The sequence below is a fragment of the Rhinolophus hipposideros genome (genome assembly GCF_964194185.1).
Source record: "Rhinolophus hipposideros genome assembly, chromosome: 5".
Classification (NCBI taxonomy): Eukaryota; Metazoa; Chordata; class Mammalia; order Chiroptera; family Rhinolophidae; genus Rhinolophus; species Rhinolophus hipposideros.
This window is the reverse complement of record NC_138051.1, coordinates 90,097,184-90,113,617: the sequence shown is the minus strand read 5'-3', so window position 1 is coordinate 90,113,617 and position 16,434 is coordinate 90,097,184. Positions and strand designations below refer to the sequence as shown.

The window sequence follows — 16,434 nt, the reverse complement described above, 5'->3', positions numbered from 1 at the left end:
AAACCGTTATTGACATAGATGAAGTGTTACTTTTATTAGCTGATCATTACACAGCTTGTATTTGCTGGGTTCCTTTGCATATAATTATGATGTGAAATCTCCTTGTAAGAGTATCTGTCAATAGTGTAATTGACTTTACAGTGTTGACTTTTTACTCAATAACCTCAGAGATTGGCCCATCCTTACATGTTGGAAACCTGCTTATTTTTAAATCTGCCTGGGCATAGAGTCCTCAAGACACATTACCTTAAAATAACTGCTCACATGTCTTCAAGTTTTATGCCTGTGTATTCTGGTGCCTTCCCACCGAAACTCCTGGCAGAGAATACGTTGAATGGAACAAACAGTTACAGCCCTAGAACTATTTCTGGCCATCTTGGGAAATGGGAGCCCCAGGTTTCTTACATGTATAGCATTATGGGCTGCCTCCCAGGTAGGGGCCATAGCAGTTCTCCTGGACCTGGGCCATCTTGCTTTCAACTCTAAGGGTTCTTTTTGACTCCAAGTGACCACTCAGGTGGTAGAGAAGAATTAATCCAGGGCTTTCCAGAGGATTAGGAGAGAGTTAGAGAGTGGGGTTCTTCAGATGACCACAGACCCTAGAAATTGCACATATGAACTGGGAACCAAGTTTCCAGGGTCCGTAGCCTATGGCTGTGTGACCTTGGGCAAGTGTATCTCGCTTCTCCTGAGAAAACCATCGTCTGTCTCATGGGTTATTAGGGATAACACAGTGATGTGCCTGGCATTATGCAGATAAATTTGATAAATACGTAATGTGGAAAAACAAACAACCTGATTCAGAAATGGGCAAAGAACTTAAATAGGCATTTCTCCAAAAAAAGATATACAAATGGCCAATAAGCATGTGAAAAGATGTTCAACATCACTAATTGTTAGGGAAATGCAAACCAAAAAGAACAAGTGTTGATGAGATGTGGAAAAATTGGAACCCTTGTACACTGTTGGTGGAACTGTAAAATGTTGTGACCGCTATGCAAAACTGTGTGGAAGTTCCTCAAAAAATGTAGAATTACCACCTGATCCAGCAATTCCATTCCTGGGTATGTATCCAAAAGAATTGAAAGCAGGTCTAAAAGAGATGTGTGTATACCCAGGGCCATAATAGCAGCATTGCTCACCACAGCTAAACTGTGTAAGTGACCCAACAGATGAACGCACAAGCAAAACGTGGTCTTTGTCCACGCAATGGAATATGAGTCAGCCTTCAAAAGGAAGAACATTCTGACATGTGCTACAGTCTAAATGAACCTGAAGGATGTTGCGTTGAGTGAAATAAGCCAGTCACAATAGGACAAATACTATATGATTCCATTTATATGAGGCACTTTAGTAGTCAAAATCATACAGACAGAAAATGGAATGGTGGTTGCCAGGGGCTGGGAGGAGAGGGAAATGGGGAGTTATTGTTTCAATGGGTATAGAGTTGCAGTTGTCCAAGATGAACAGTTCTGGAGATGGATGGTGGGGATGGTAGCATAATATTATGAAGATTGGGAAAAAAATAAAATTAATGTGGACAGCCTTGTGGATTCATCCAGCCTGCCCTCCATAGTCCTTCCCAGGTCCCCTTTCTGAGTGCCCCGAACCCCAAGAGAAGGCTTAGATTGAGCTTCTTCTTGTGCCACCTTCAGGACAGTGCACAGTTGTGGTAAAGCCACTGGTTTTGAGGGGTTACGGCAATAGAACTACCAGTCTAAACCACAGTATATTATAAAATTATAAGTTCCATGTAATCAGTATCTAAGGCTGCTTAATTTTATTTGGATCTCTTAGGACCTCAAGGGAAAACTTCAATTCCTAGGGTACATGAAGCAAGTCAGGAATGAATGGTCCTATTGTAATACAAAACTTAAGGTTCTGTCAAAACGGAGCTGTCAGGAAAACCCACCTATCAGCCTAAGGTCTGCTCCTGACCACAGTCTTTGTCTTTCCCCTTAAGATGTTTGTACCACAAATTTAGAAAGCTGGTGCAACCTTTGGTATTAAGATAGGATTTCGTCTGATTATACAGCTTGAGGGAAAATTTGCCACTGATCTTTTTTTGTGTGTGTTGTTTTTAAAGACCAAGCACCGTCAGCTTTTGTCTTCTGAAATCATGGTTTTTGAGGGCAACTTTGAAACTCAGTATTAGATTATGCTTGGTGATGGGAGAGAGAGGAGGAAACACTAAAGGATAGATTAAAGGAAACAGAAATAAAGAAGACCAGGAGGCCTCTGTGCGCTTGAGTTCCCACTGGGCCCCCTGTCTCGGCCTTTTGTCTGCTTTGGGCTCTTCTGGTCCAGAAATCTAAACAGTAACCACTGAACTTACTGTGTCAAATTTGATCAACATTCTAGAGTTGCTTCTCTTCTTTCAAATCAACGGCATTGGGTCATGTCTTTGAAAGTCGTGGTGGCTTTTCTTATTGTATCTGAAAATCCTCTGAACTCCTGATGCTTCTGGCCTGCGCCAAATGCAAAACAATTGATGGAGGAGAATTTTAGGATCATTCCTTTTTGGGTTCTGCGATCTGAATGCAGAGAGGGAGTCACATTTATCTCAGTGGTTTAAGGGAGTATGTAGCTCATGGAAGAAAATTGTACCCTATCCCCACCCTGGAGATGACCACCGAGGTGAGACTTCTCGGATTGTTGAATCCATATGCTTCTCAGGAAGGTCTCTCCAGCTAGAGCAGGTATCACAGGCCTCTGGACTTGCTGTAATTAAACTATGCATATAATCAATAGATCCTCATGAATCCACCACCCAAGTGAAAAATGAAAGCTTTACTGACACCTTTGTCTTCCCTGAAAGGTAACCTTAATCCCAAATTTTGTACATGCTGTTTCCATGCTTTTGAAAGTATTTTTGATATCCGTAAACAATACGCTGTTTAGTTTTGCTTGATCTTGAGTTTTATGTACCTGGAACGATATATGTCTTCTTTTCTAACCTGCTTTTTACTTATTAAGTTTATTTGTGTAATTCAATCATTTTTGCAGCATGAATATAATATTTCATTCTGAGGCTATACTACAATTTTTTTGAGAAGATAGTTGAATCATTTATAGTTCTTTGCTATTACAAATGGTGTTGCTATGGAAATTCTTGTGCATGTCTCCAGTTTCATTTAGGATGCATGTTCAGGTGTGGAATTGTTGCGTGGTAGTAGGGTATGTATAGGCTCAACTTTACAAGGTAACGCCAAATTGTTTTCTCAAGTGCTTGTATCCATTTTATACTCCTGCCGCACTGGCAGAGTGTGGCAGTTCCCATCCTCCACGTCTTCACAGACATTTGGAACTGTCGTGCTTTGTAATTTCAGCCAATCTAATGAATTGTCATGGTATTCCATTGCGTTTTCTTGTTTCTAAAGATGTTGCACAGTTTTTCACATATTCAATATTGGTTGTTGGAGTGTGCTCTTTGATGGGTTTGCCTGTTCAAAATTTTGCTCATTTTTCTATTGGGTTGTTTCTCTTTCTCTATCTTTGTAGAGAGTTCTTTATATGTTTTGAATATTAATCCTTTATTGATTATATGTGTTACAAATAACTTTTTTAAGTTTGTGTATGGTTGTTTTACTCTCCGAAATAGTGTCTTTTAAAGAGCAGAAGTTCTTGATTTTCATGCTTGTTAATCATTTTTTAATGAAATCTGGTGTCTTAAAAAAAAAATCCCTACTCCAAGATCATATAGTCTTGTGTAGTTTTTATCTAAAAAAAATTTTGGTTTTCCTTTCACATTTAAGTCTGTAATCCATCTGGAGTTAATTATTTGTATATTTATTTCTTCCAGCAACCTTGCTAAATAAACTGCCTAAGTAATTGTAATAAGTTATCTTCTGTAAATAATGGTGGGGTTTTTTCTTTCTAATTCTTATATCTTTTATTTTTATTGTCCTGTTGCACAGTTCAGGACCTCTGAGTAAAAGTAATGATTATAGACATTTTTATGTTTGTTATTTTAAAGGGAGCTATGTTATTGATTCACAATTGATAGAATGTTATAGGTATTTTAGGAAATATACTTTATGATAACAAAAAATTCATTCTGTTCCTAGTTTTGCTATATTTTATCATCAATAGTTGTTGAATTTCATTTAAAAATGTTTACGTCATTTAAATAATTATAATCTTTTCATTGTTTTACTGTGGTGAATAACAATAAATTTCCCAGTTTTAAATAAAACCAGCATTTCTGAGTATACTTGCTTGTGATACATTATATTTTGTATGTATTGCTAGGGTTGGTGAGCTAATATTTTATGCATGAATTTTACATTTTTGTTCATGCCCCATTTTTCATCTAGTTTTATTCTCATAAATTTAGTTAAGAAATGGTCACGCTTAGATTGTTTGGAAGAGATTATGTGAGACTGAAATTGCTATTGCTTAATGTTTGATGAAACTTGCTTTCAAAACAGTCTGGGGCTGATGTTTTGTTTGTTTGTTTGTTTTGTGGGATGATTTTTAACTGTTGATTTAATTTTTAAAATGATCGTAGTATGGCTTATTTTTTTTATTTCTTTTTGTATCCACTTTGGTAACTGGGAAGTTTTCCATTTCACCTGAGCTTTAAAATATATTTGCATAAAGTTATTCATAAAATTTGTTGTCATGTTTTTAAATGTCTTTTTAGTTATGTCCCTTTTTGATTCTTTATTTCATTGTCGCATCTCTCTCTTTGCTTAATCTTGCTATAGTTGTTTTTGCTGTTGTTTTTTAAAGAACCAACTTTTGGGTTTGGTTTTTCAAGTTTGTTTGTTTGTTTGTTTGTTTGTTTTTAAAGAGGGCACAGCTCAAAGTGGCCCATGCAAGGATCAAACCAGCAACGTTGGTCTTAGTAGCAACACACTCTAACCAACTGAGCTAACCGGCCGCCCTTGTTTTCTTTTTTAACCATCTCTATTTTGTGTCTGTTCTCTATTTCATTGATTTCTCCTATTTTCTTTATAATTTCCTTTCTTTGTCTGGATTGGATAATTTTATTTTAAACCTTTTTCTATAAAAGTTTGAGGTTATAATTTACTTCAAACTACTGCTTAGTTGGATCCCACAGGTTTGATACCTTTTATTTTCATTATTGTTAACAACTCAAAGTATTTTCTAATTTCCACTTTGATTTCTTTGACCCACAGGTATTTTTAGAAGTGCATTTTTAAATTTTCAAACCTGCATGGAGGTGGTTGTTTCTTATTTTTGCTTTTAGTTACCTCTTGAACATTGATTACTAACTATAATGCATTGTGGTACGAGAATTGATGTGTAAGATACTGCTTCTTTGAAATTTGTGGCAACTTGCTATATGTTCTAATGTATGTCAGTTTTTATAAATATTCTGTGTGCTTCAAAATAATATGCCTTCTCCATTATTAGCACATGTTCTATGTATGTCCATTAGAGCAAATCTTTTATATACTAATCGTGTGTGTGTGTGGAGGGGAGGAGACAGGGCTAATCAATTGAATACTGAGAATGATGTATTAAAATCTCCTGTTACCATGTGGATGTGACTGTTTCTCCTTGTAACTCGTTCAGTTTGGGATGTTTATATTTTGGAGCTTTTGAATATTTTTGAATCTTATCTTTTGAATCTTATCTTATTGGAGGTATTCATATTTAGAACTGCTTTTATCTTCCTGGTGAATCAAACCTTTATGAATATTTAATAACTGTAGTAATGATTTTTGCCTTAAAAACCTGTGTTATCTGGTCTTAATACAGCTGTACCAGCATGGCATGATACAATGTTTTCCATTCTTTTATTTTTATGTTTTAGGTTTGTCTCTTGTAAACAGCACATGGCTTTGTGCATGTGTGTTAATCATCTTTACCTTTCTAACAAAGATTTTTAGCCCATTTTTATTGAAATATTTGGATTTATTTCTATCATCTTAGTTTGCATTTCTGTTTGTCCCACTTTTTCCAGATTCTTTTTCCTTTCTAGCATTATTTGAAGTTGATCAAGATTCTCCCACTACTCGTTCCTTTTTTCTTCTTCTTTCTAATGGTTTGGAAGTTACACATTTTGTTTCTCTTCTTTTAGTGTTAATCCTGGAACTTTTAACATGAATATTTTAAAATGTTTAAAGTTAATCAATATCTTTAACCTCCTGATCAATAGAAGGCCCTTGAAATGCTTTAATACCTATTCTCTACCACCCAGATAATATATTACATTTGCCCACTACTTTGGTTCTATTTCAGTTTCTTTTCTTTTCTTTTTTTTAACTCAATCATTATTATGTTGTTCAGTCAATACTTGATGATATTTTCTTTGCTTATCATTTCTTCTTGTCTCTCAGATCTTCTTTTTTGGATCATTTTCCTTTTTCCTGAAATATAGTCCTAAGATGTCCTCTAGTGAATACCTGTTTTTAATTAAAACCCTGACTTTTTGTTTGAAAATATTTTTTCCCCCTCATTCTTGGAAGATAGTGTTACGGGATATGCATTCTAGGTTCACAGTTACTTTTTTATATCTCACTTTGAGAATATAGTTCTACTTTTATCTACTTCACTTGCTTTATCTTAATTGGTACTCCTCATTACGTGCGATGTTTTCCTTCTGTGACTTTCCAATCCTCTCTCTCTCTTTTTTTTTAATGCTCTACAGGTTGTCTCTGATGTGTCTAGACATGGATTTCTCTATTTATTCTCCATGGGATTTGTTGGCTCTCTGAGGCTGAAGATTTGTACCTTTCATCAAACCTAGAAAATTCTCAGACATTTTTCATTTGGGATTTGGATTTTCTTCATTTTTCCTTTTCACTCTGGAACTCCAATTAGATTTATATTTTCTTATTATATTCCATATTGCTGAATTTTTCTCCCATATTTTTCATCCCTTTGTCTCTCTCTGCTGCCTTTTATAAAATATCTTCAGATCCGTCTTCCAATTCACTAGTTTTTCTCACTATTTTTTTCCTTTTAATTCCATTGAGTTCTTTAATTTCAAGGAGTATATTTTTCACCTCTAAAAATTCTATTGAATGATTTCCAAAATCTGTCTTCTTTGTTTTAATAATCTGTTATTCTTTTCTAATATGTTTCAATACCATTTATTTCTTTACACATACTTTACATTCTGTATCTAGTTATTTCAGTATTCGCAGACTTTGCAGTTCAGGGTCTATAGTTTCTTTTTTCTGTTGTCCCTTTTTGATGGTGCTTTATTTCTTTTGTGTTTAATGCGTTTTTGATTACGAATCTGTGTTATCTGTGGGAATTCTTTGTGGCCTGGGTTTAAAGTTAGGTTCTTCCAAAAAGGGTTCGTCTTTTCTTCTAGTAGGCAACACTGGGTATTTCAAACTAAATTTAGTTTGTCGTCTTTGGTCCACACAGAATTCTGGCCCCATCCCCATAAGATTTCAGGCGTGTGGTTATCAATTCCCAGGGGAGGCTTTTCTGGTCTCCAGTTCCATCTGGAGCTGAGGTTAAAGCTGGCTTTATCCACATTGCCTGTGAAGGCAGTTAACTTTTCCGTAGGACACCCATTGAGGGTGTTGTCGTTCAAGTGTCCTAGCTTTTTACATGGTACTTTTACATTTATATATTCCTAGTGACCTGTTTGCTGGCATGTGTGGTGATTTTCAGTTATGTGCTTCTACTCGAATATTTGCTTGAACTTAATCTGTGGGGATCCTAATGACCTAAATTCAGGTGGCTTTCTTTAAGAGAGGATTTGCTTTTCAAACTTCTGCTGGGAGCCTGAGGACCACTTTAACCCCTTCGGAGGAGCTGCAGTAACCGTGGAGCTGCCAAAATCAATCTTGCTCTCGCTCCGTCCCCCTCACCATTGAAGTTTGGGCGCTTGTCCCAGTACTAGGGAAAGCATTTGTTCCAAGAAAACCCTGGTGTTCTTGGTTGTGTGCTGCTCCCGTTTCAGAGTATTTATTCTTTTTCATTTTTTTATTCTTTTGAATTTGTTGTGTGTGCGTGAAGTTCTTTTGGTACATGTGTGGGTCTCTAATATTCCCCTTATTCTAGTGAACCCAGCGATGACTTTGAAATATGTTGCTGTACTTTATTCGGGATCTTTTGTGTGATAGTTGGAAGAATGCTTTCCAAATGTCTTCTCTGCTACCTGGCTGAAAGTGGAAGCCTGTGGTCTTCTTTTCTCTTCCGGGTCTTCCTTCCTGTGGTTGGTCCTGGACAGAAGTGTTGTACTCGCTCCAGCTGTCAGACTGTATCTACAACCCCCCCCCCCCTCCATTAATTCCACCTGCTTCTTTGCAGGTGTGGCAAAAGATCAGCGTTGTCAAGGAAATCATAGGAAGGACAGCTTCCTCCTAAATGATAGCCTCTAGGTCTAAAGCCATTGGTTCCAGAGAGAACGTAAGTGCACAGGTGAAAGATGGAGGCGACCCATGCTGACTATACCATAAGGGAATAAATAAAGAATGGGGAGAGAAAACAGCAAATTGGCTGTGTCTGATCAGAAGCTATACCTTAGCTTGTGAGGGGCAAGCATTGTTCATTCTCAGGCTGCACTAATGTGATTTCTCACCTTTTATGTTCCCATCTATTTGACAAGAGAATGAATACCAGGTTTTCATTTGCAATGAATAAAATGGGGTTTTGTTGAGGCCTAGTAAAATCAGGTGGCTTTAATTTATGCTAACATGATGATTTTGAGTATTGTTACATACTATAATTCAGCTTAAACTGAAAACTTGCAAGCATTTCAAATGTATCGTGTGTTCATTTTAAGGGAAGATATGTGAGGCGGTGGTTAGAAATTTACCTTCCAATATGTTCAGGATGGCTGGTTTCTTCTTGAAGCATTTGGCGCCCTGTCATGACAACCCCTGTAGTGGGAGGGTTTTGACACCAAGGCGATGCCGCTGGCTTTCCACCAACATGAACAACATTGCATCGTTATTAATGATTGAAGGCACTTGTCACTTCCTGCTGAGTTTGTGTGTAATTTATAGATTATGAACCCATACTAAAATCTCAGGGAAAGTTCATTGTCATCAAGCAAGAAAGAGACACCTTTATATTTTAATTTGAACTCCCTGAAGTTACGTCTGTGTACCTGTTTTCATCCAGAAATATTGTCAGTGGATGTATTGGTTTTCTGTCTTCGTCACAGTAAACATCCTTCCCCGGGGAAGACATTTCAAATTCCTGCTTGAATGGTCTTTGAGAACTGGCTGGGCCAACTTGGACAAGTCACAGGGCTCCCTGAGTTTCTGTGTATCCATAACGTGGTTGAGCTGGGCCAGGGTTCCAAGGTATGGGTTATGGTATCACCATTGTCACGCAGTGTGAGTCTGGGCGATGTCAGACACCCTGCATTGCAGAGCACTGATTCATGAGCTATGGAAGTAGAATTTCCAGACAGGAATTCCCACTCATTCTCAGGAATTTTTTTCCACTTTCCTGTTCCCGAATCCCAAGATGTAAATTGTTATCTGTCCTCCACGATGAATCGTTTCCACAAAGTGACAGCCAGTACTACCAACCACCTGGGTTCAAGGAGCCGATTTTCCTGATTTCCTGAGAACGGGCAGGAATTCCCACCCGGAAACCCTATGTGGAAGTGATTTTCCTTTCTGTTCTCCTTGAATTCCTGTGAACTCTTTAAGAAGAATGTTTCAATTGGTTTTAGGGTGGGCATCTTCACCTCTCCGATGCTTGCTTATCTCCTTTAAGTAAGAGAAGTTCTCAGGCCCAAGACTTTTCCTCTTGTAATAGTGTGGAGCTAAAATGTTATATCATTGCTTTCATTCTTGTGTGTTTCTCCCACTCGGGACCTCAGACTTTTTATTTAAAAAATTTTAAACCTGTGGAAAGGAAAGAAAAGCATAGTGAGCACTCTATGCCTTTCACCTAGATTCACTAAGAATTAACTGCAGTGCTTGCCTTATGTCTTACTTTCTTGCTCTCATGGTTCTCTCCCTTGCCATATATGTCCAGAGAGGTACCATATTCTGCTTTAACTAGGGTACTAAAGTGAGTCGTAAGCCCCATGTTATTAAAAAGTAAGGATTCAGAACTGAATTGATTTTTCTGGAAACCTAAGACAGCCCAGTGTACTCATCCAAATGTAGTTGGGTTCACTCTGAAACTGTTTTATGCTAGTTCAGGAGACTCATTACTGAATTAATTTTTGGATTTTACCGTGGTTACCTGAAACAGCAAAGATCAAGAGAACCATTATACGAGACTTTCATTTTCATTTGCCTTAATGATTATTAATAGCTACCTGTACGATTAATTACATTAACCAAGTTTCATATTGGGTAACACCTTAAAGGAATCTTGTCCTAGCCACTTTTATGTACCTAAGCAGAGCCAAGAAACAGGAAGTCTGCAGAAAGTAGATATCACAGAAGCCATTCCCCAAAGCTCTGAGGCTGTCTCTACAGGCAAGCTCATGAAGAATTTCTTTCTTAGAACCTCTTTACTCTTACTTTATGCTGCATTCCCATGTATCCTGAGCCAGAATAGAAAGAAAACAAGACACTCAGGGTAAGCATGTCACAACAGTGAACAATCCGACAGCAAGAGAGACTAAGTCAGAATTCTCACGCACCACAAAGAACCATCCTCTCTGCTTGGGACTTTTCATTTTGCCACACTGCCCTGTGAGGTAGGGGGCGCCTGCTAAAGGACACTAAAAATAATGCTGGGATGTGAACAAAAGCCTGTCTTGCAAGCCAAGCTCTTTCTATAAGGACTGGGGGTTGGTGGCACAGATCTGGGATCACAGACTGTGGGACAGTCTGGGGCCCTTTGGAGCCTGCAAGGACTTCACTGTTTAAACGCACACATTGTAATTGTTGACGTTTATCAGGATGGTCTTGAGACCTCTAGCAAAGGTTGAGTTTTGATTCTGAACCTCATGTATCTTGCTGGTGCACGTCGCTGTGCTGGTAAATATCACCACCAGCTTAAGTTTAGCAGAGCACCCTAGTCCCTGGAACACGGGAAGGAGGAGACGCTTTGGCCTTGCTCCCTGCCACACTATTTACACCAGGGACTCTCCTGCCCCTTTGCTTGCTGTCTGGGCTGCTACCAGGGTCTCGCTGAGCCTCGAGGTTCCCAGGGTGGCAGGAGAGAAAGGGGAAGGGCTCACGACTTTCTGTCTCATTGGTGGCCCGACCCCATAGCCTTCCCACCAGTGCTGTATCCATCTTCCCAAACTTCCTGCTCTCGGCCTCACAATGCCATCAGCTCCTACACTTCAGTGTATCTATCATATGTCCACTCTGCCTGGCACAGCGCTAGTCATTGGGGACATATCAGTGCAATAGAACATCTCCTCTCTCTCCTGCCCCATACTTTCAACCCTCCCTTCAGAAGCCATGCCTTCCACAGACCTTTTTCTTGGACCCTCCCCTACCCCTCCAACTATAAGTAGCCCTTCCCTCCTGGGAATGTTCATCTCTCTGACCACAGCTCCTTCTGAACACCTGCTGTGTGCCAGGCACTATCAGAATTACAGCAGCCATCAGGACAGAATCAGTGCCCACCCCAAGGTGTGGCCTAACCAGGAATAAGCATCACAGTCCTCACTCTTATGCCAGGCCCTGGTCCAGACACCTGCAGGCATTGACTCACATCCTTGACCCCGTGAAGTGGGTGAAATTACTATTCCCACTTCACTGATAAGGAAGCACAAAGGAAGTCAGTTCACTGCTCAGATGTAAAGAGATGATAAAATAATCAGAGGTATCATGAATGCCTAATGAGAATGTATCACGGGACCCAGTTATAGGGAAATTGGAAAGGAGTGAGAGTTGGTCTGATGATGTAGCGAGGAGCTCAAGCTTGAGAGTCAGACTTCGGTTTCAGTCCCAGCCCTGCTACTTATTAGCTGTCTGTAAATCACAAAACTTTTCCAGCTCCTTCTTCTGGCATCTATGAAATAAGGATGCTAACATCCACTTTTTAGAGTTAAACGCAATCATCTCTGCAGACTCTGCGTGGCACCTGGCAGGTCGTGAGTTTAGTTGATGGTAGCTTACGGCTCCCTCGTCTGTGATCTCACTAGGACTTGCTTCTCTGATTGTAAAGCATCATCATGACAGTGTCTGTATGTGATTCCACCTCAGACGCCTCCCCCGGGACCCTCCCTAAGGCCCTGCATTTATATCAGGTGTTCAGTGAATATTTGTAGAATGAATGAATGCGGAAGGAAGTGCGTGAGTGAATAGCTGTCATCACATAGCAGGTATCTCTTTTGCTCAACACCAGATTCAGCCTTCTGACAAAAAGGCTCCTACATGGAGCAGCTTTATGAGGGAGTGGGCTTTTTTCTCTGAAGTACCCAGCCAGCGTCGCCTGGCGGTGTCTACTCCCCGGCGTTGGCGGGTATGCGAAACCCAGCTCAGCTTGATTTTCATGCTTTAACATAAGAGACTGCGTTTCCACCGCTGTCACTTCAGAAGAGTGTTGTTTTGACGTCTCCGCCGCCCAGACTGAGTGACAATTGCCGATGATGGGAAAGACGGGGGTGGCGGGGTTTAGGACCGAGTCTTCAAAGCAGCGCCACCTGCTGCCCCCTGGGTTGGCAGATGGCTGGGTTGCACCCGGGGTGGAGGGCTGTGCGCGCAGGGGGGCTGCCAGGCTCTCGTCCGAGGGCTCTAACCGTGTCCTCTCTGTCTCCCCCCCCCCCCCTCGCCCCGCAGGCACGGGCTCCCCGGCTGCCGGACGCGGGCTGAGAGCGAGCCGCCCTGCGGCGCCCCGGCGGTGAGCGCGGGCCCCAAAGAGGACCACACCTACAGCAGTGCCAAGGCCTCCAACGCGGGGAGCGCCTCGCCCGCCAGCGACTCGGTGTCCTCCTCGTCGGCCGACGACCACTACGACTTCGCCACCAAGGGGAGCCAGGAGGGCAGCGAGGGCAGCTTCCAGAGCCACGAGAGCCACAGCGAAACGGAGGAGGACGACAGGAAACGCAGCCCGAAGGAGGCCAAGGACACCCTGGGGGACAGCGGCTACGCGGCCCAGCACAAGAAGCGCCAGCACTTCGCCAAGGCAAGGAAGGTCCCCAGCGACACGCTGCCCCTCAAAAAGAGACGCACGGAAAAGCCCCCCGAGAGCGATGACGAGGAGATGAAAGAGGCGGCCGGGTCCCTCCTGCACTTGGCGGGGATTCGGTCCTGTTTGAATAACATCACCAATCGGACGGCAAAGGGGCAGAAAGAGCAAAAGGAAACCACAAAAAATTAAAAACAAGTCACTGATTTGTTTTGAACTTACGGCCATTTGGTTTCAGCATGTCAGGAGATTTCTAATGATTTGTGGCAATATCAGCAATTTATTATTTTTCTTTCTTTCTTTTTTGGTTTGGTTTTCTTTCCTTTCCTTTTCTTTTTTTTTTTTTTTTTTTTTTTTTAATTTGTCCTCTTTCTTTATTTTGGACCCTTAAGAATTTTATTTTTAAAGGAGATTGAAGCCATAGAACTCATATTGACACTCAGCTGTTTTACAAAAGCTTTTCATTATCTGAAGACAAAACCGAAAAAGCCAAAATGACCATTGCTTCCTCCAGCTTGTCAGAAACACGTGGCTGAATCCACAGGGATGTCAAGGATAACGCCACGGGAACACCCATATGCAGCACCTAGAAGGCATGTGTGCAAAGGAATCATCCATCAGGCCCAACCCTTAGGTTAAAAGGTCAGGATGTCCACCCAGTTGGGTTCACTGAGTGAAGATGCGTGATGCAATGGGGGGAAAGGAAGAGCCATCCATTCCCCTACAAGCAGTCCCAGGCTTATGGCACCAGGCAACAAATTGTGCCGGGAAAACCCTTGACGTTGCCACGCAGAGTGCAGGAGGGGGTCAGTCACCTCTGTGCTTCTTAATCGTGAAGCTACCTAACATCTTATGAGGTGGACATTAGACGTATATACACCAGGTGTCGAGAACTAATGAGAAGAAATGGGCTCAGTTTTTAGTAATATTCCTAATCATTGAATTCTGTTCTATATTAAATTAAGAGAATGCTTCACAAGCCATAAGCCTGTAGGTTGGCCCTGCACACACGAGAGAGAGAGAGAGAGAGAGAGGAGTAAACATGCAGAAAACAAGCTGTCTTCTTAACTGCCCAACTGAAAATCAAGTCCAAGAAATTACAGTAGCTGTTAAGGAAGGAAATAATGGCATATATCTTTTTCTGTCTGTCAAAACTATTTGATCTATATGAAAACAAACAAAAAGCTACAGAACCTGCCATTAGTATTATGGTGTATTTGAAAAAGATGAAAGGCACATTGATGGACAAAAAAAGGAAAAAAAACTCCCATACTGCCCTCAAAATGGGAGTTTGCAAGTAATGTCAGTCAGGATTCATCTTTGCAAAAATCAGTGATTTCCACATTCAGCCAGTGTAGCCAGCAGAAATTTCTGATCCACAATGCATGGATTCCTTCAAAAAAAGAAAAAAAAAATCACAAAAACACAAACTTTTTTTAATTCAAAAATAACAAAGTTCTTGTAAGGTAAATAATGTATTTAGCATGAAGCATGAATTATTTTCATATAAATATAGAAAATAGAGAAAAGGCTATGCCTCTAATTTTTAAGCCCTTAGGCTTAGAGGTTCTTTTGGTTTTCTTCTTTTTTCTTTTTTTTTTTCCTTTAATTTTTTGTTTGTTTTGTTTTTTTTCCCAATTATTTTGTTTTCGTTTTTTGAAGCAGGTGTTTAAGGTTTAACCTTCTTCAGGGACAAATTCTGACTGTTGGGGAACTTACTCTGCAATATAAAAATATTCATGTTCCGATAGGGCCTGGATGGTGGAGCTCCATACTGCCTTGTCTGCACTTCAGCCCCGACCCCCTCTGATTCTCTGTTGAAAAGTGTGTCCTTTCTCTGTCTGTACATGTTTATCATGACGCAATAATTGGAGGGCAAACTTAGTAGTGAGTGTGTATGATAGAATCAAGAGAATTTCGGGACGCGCTGACTTGAGAAAACCATGACTGAGATTTGGTTCTAGGAAAAAGGCAGTGAATAATTATGCAAATTCGCCAAGAGAAGGGGAAACACACTAATGGGCCTTATTGGACGAGGGTGTGAGTTAGGGTACATGTGAAGGAGGAAGTGACACAGGTCTTGGAAGGACCAGCCCCCACAGTTTTCCTGTGATGCCATCTCATGGTGGGAAGGAGGGGCCAGCCGTCTCTACCACCTCAGCACACGAACCAACCTGGAATTGAGCCCACCTTGATTGTGAGAGCTGAATTTAGACAACAGGACGATGTCATGCAGACCAGAAATTCCTGTTATCTTTGCCTAAAAGAAATTATTTGGGGAGATCAAAAGAGCAATCTTTAGAAGAATATGATCTTCCACCCAAATGGAGGGAAACTTAAACAAAAACACCCACTACCATGGCTCAGGATATGATGGTGAGGGAGAGGGAGGGAATTGGGGTGATCTCAATCTTTTAAAGGGGGTATGTGGGCCAATGTGGAGCCAGCCCATCTGCCAGCACCAGGCACTGTCAGAACCTCCACCACCCAGGACCGTGGAAATTAACTGGTGCGTGCCCCGTGCTTATCTTCCTCTGGGTTGCTGATGAGACACCCTGAAAAAAATTGACACCTATACAACAGGTCGCGTTTGTTAACCTGAACCTGAGCTCTTCCAGCATATTTGTTCGGGGTACAGATGGGAATAAGGATGTATTTTTGAAGTACTCTGTTCCCTGCATCTCACATCTGACACCGCAAAAGCCATCCACAGCTGTGGAACCTTAGCAACATTTTGTCCCCTGACCAAGCCCAGGAGACCCCCACCCCAAGATAAAATTCAGACTTCCCTCCTGAAAGGCAGAGTACACATTCAGGACTTTTTCTGGCAGGGGACTTCTTCCAGTTAAAACCCCCACAGTGGGCTGTCTCCCCTCATTTCATTTTTCTAAAGGAGCAAAGACCTCTTTTAGAAAATAATAAAATGCAATGTGTGTGATTTACTTTTCTGATCTCTTTGAGAAATAGATAACTATCTTATAAAAGTGTGTTCTTAACTTCGGAACCACTCTTTTTGCATAAATACCTCATCGGGCAGCTTTCTAAGTGTTATTTTCCCGAGTCTTCCCTCAGTCCCTTCATAGGAGCTGCTGGGAGATTTCTGGGGGAAACTTTAGTGAGGGTACTTTTTTCTATTTTTCTTCTGTTTTTGGAGGCATACACATTCTGCATAACCAAAACAATGGCTCAATTGTGTTTAACTTTGTATTTTGATTGTTGAGGGGGAAAAAAAAAAGTATCGACGTGTATGTGGCCGTTTGTAGTGAATTCATTGCAGAATGAGGTTGTCCGTCTCCTCACCAAGCCAAGGGGCAAGAGGCACCCTCTCTCACCCCCTCCTCCAAGAGCAGTAGAGAATTTAAGCACAAATCTATTTGTGAAAGAATATTTTGCTCCAGTGTAATTTCACTTTAGTCTTGGAATTCCTTCCCAAACGTC

General features: G+C 40.8%; 1 protein-coding gene across 6 annotated transcripts in view; it reads left to right on the top strand.

The window, feature by feature from the left end:
- Nucleotides 1-14,873, top strand: part of FOXN3 (forkhead box N3) — a 364,292-nt gene extending 349,419 nt beyond the window's left edge. For 3 of the 6 annotated variants that reach the window (XM_081049383.1, XM_081049384.1, XM_081049385.1), the window contains one exon: nucleotides 12,648-14,873. In XM_081049383.1, the coding sequence (XP_080905509.1) occupies nucleotides 12,648-13,188 (541 nt within the window). In that variant the 3' untranslated portion in view covers nucleotides 13,189-14,873. The remainder of the gene's footprint in view (nucleotides 1-12,647) is intronic. The other 3 variants (XM_081049386.1, XM_081049387.1, XM_081049388.1) reach the window with 1 other exon arrangement.
- The last annotated feature ends 1,561 nt before the right edge of the window (nucleotides 14,874-16,434 follow it).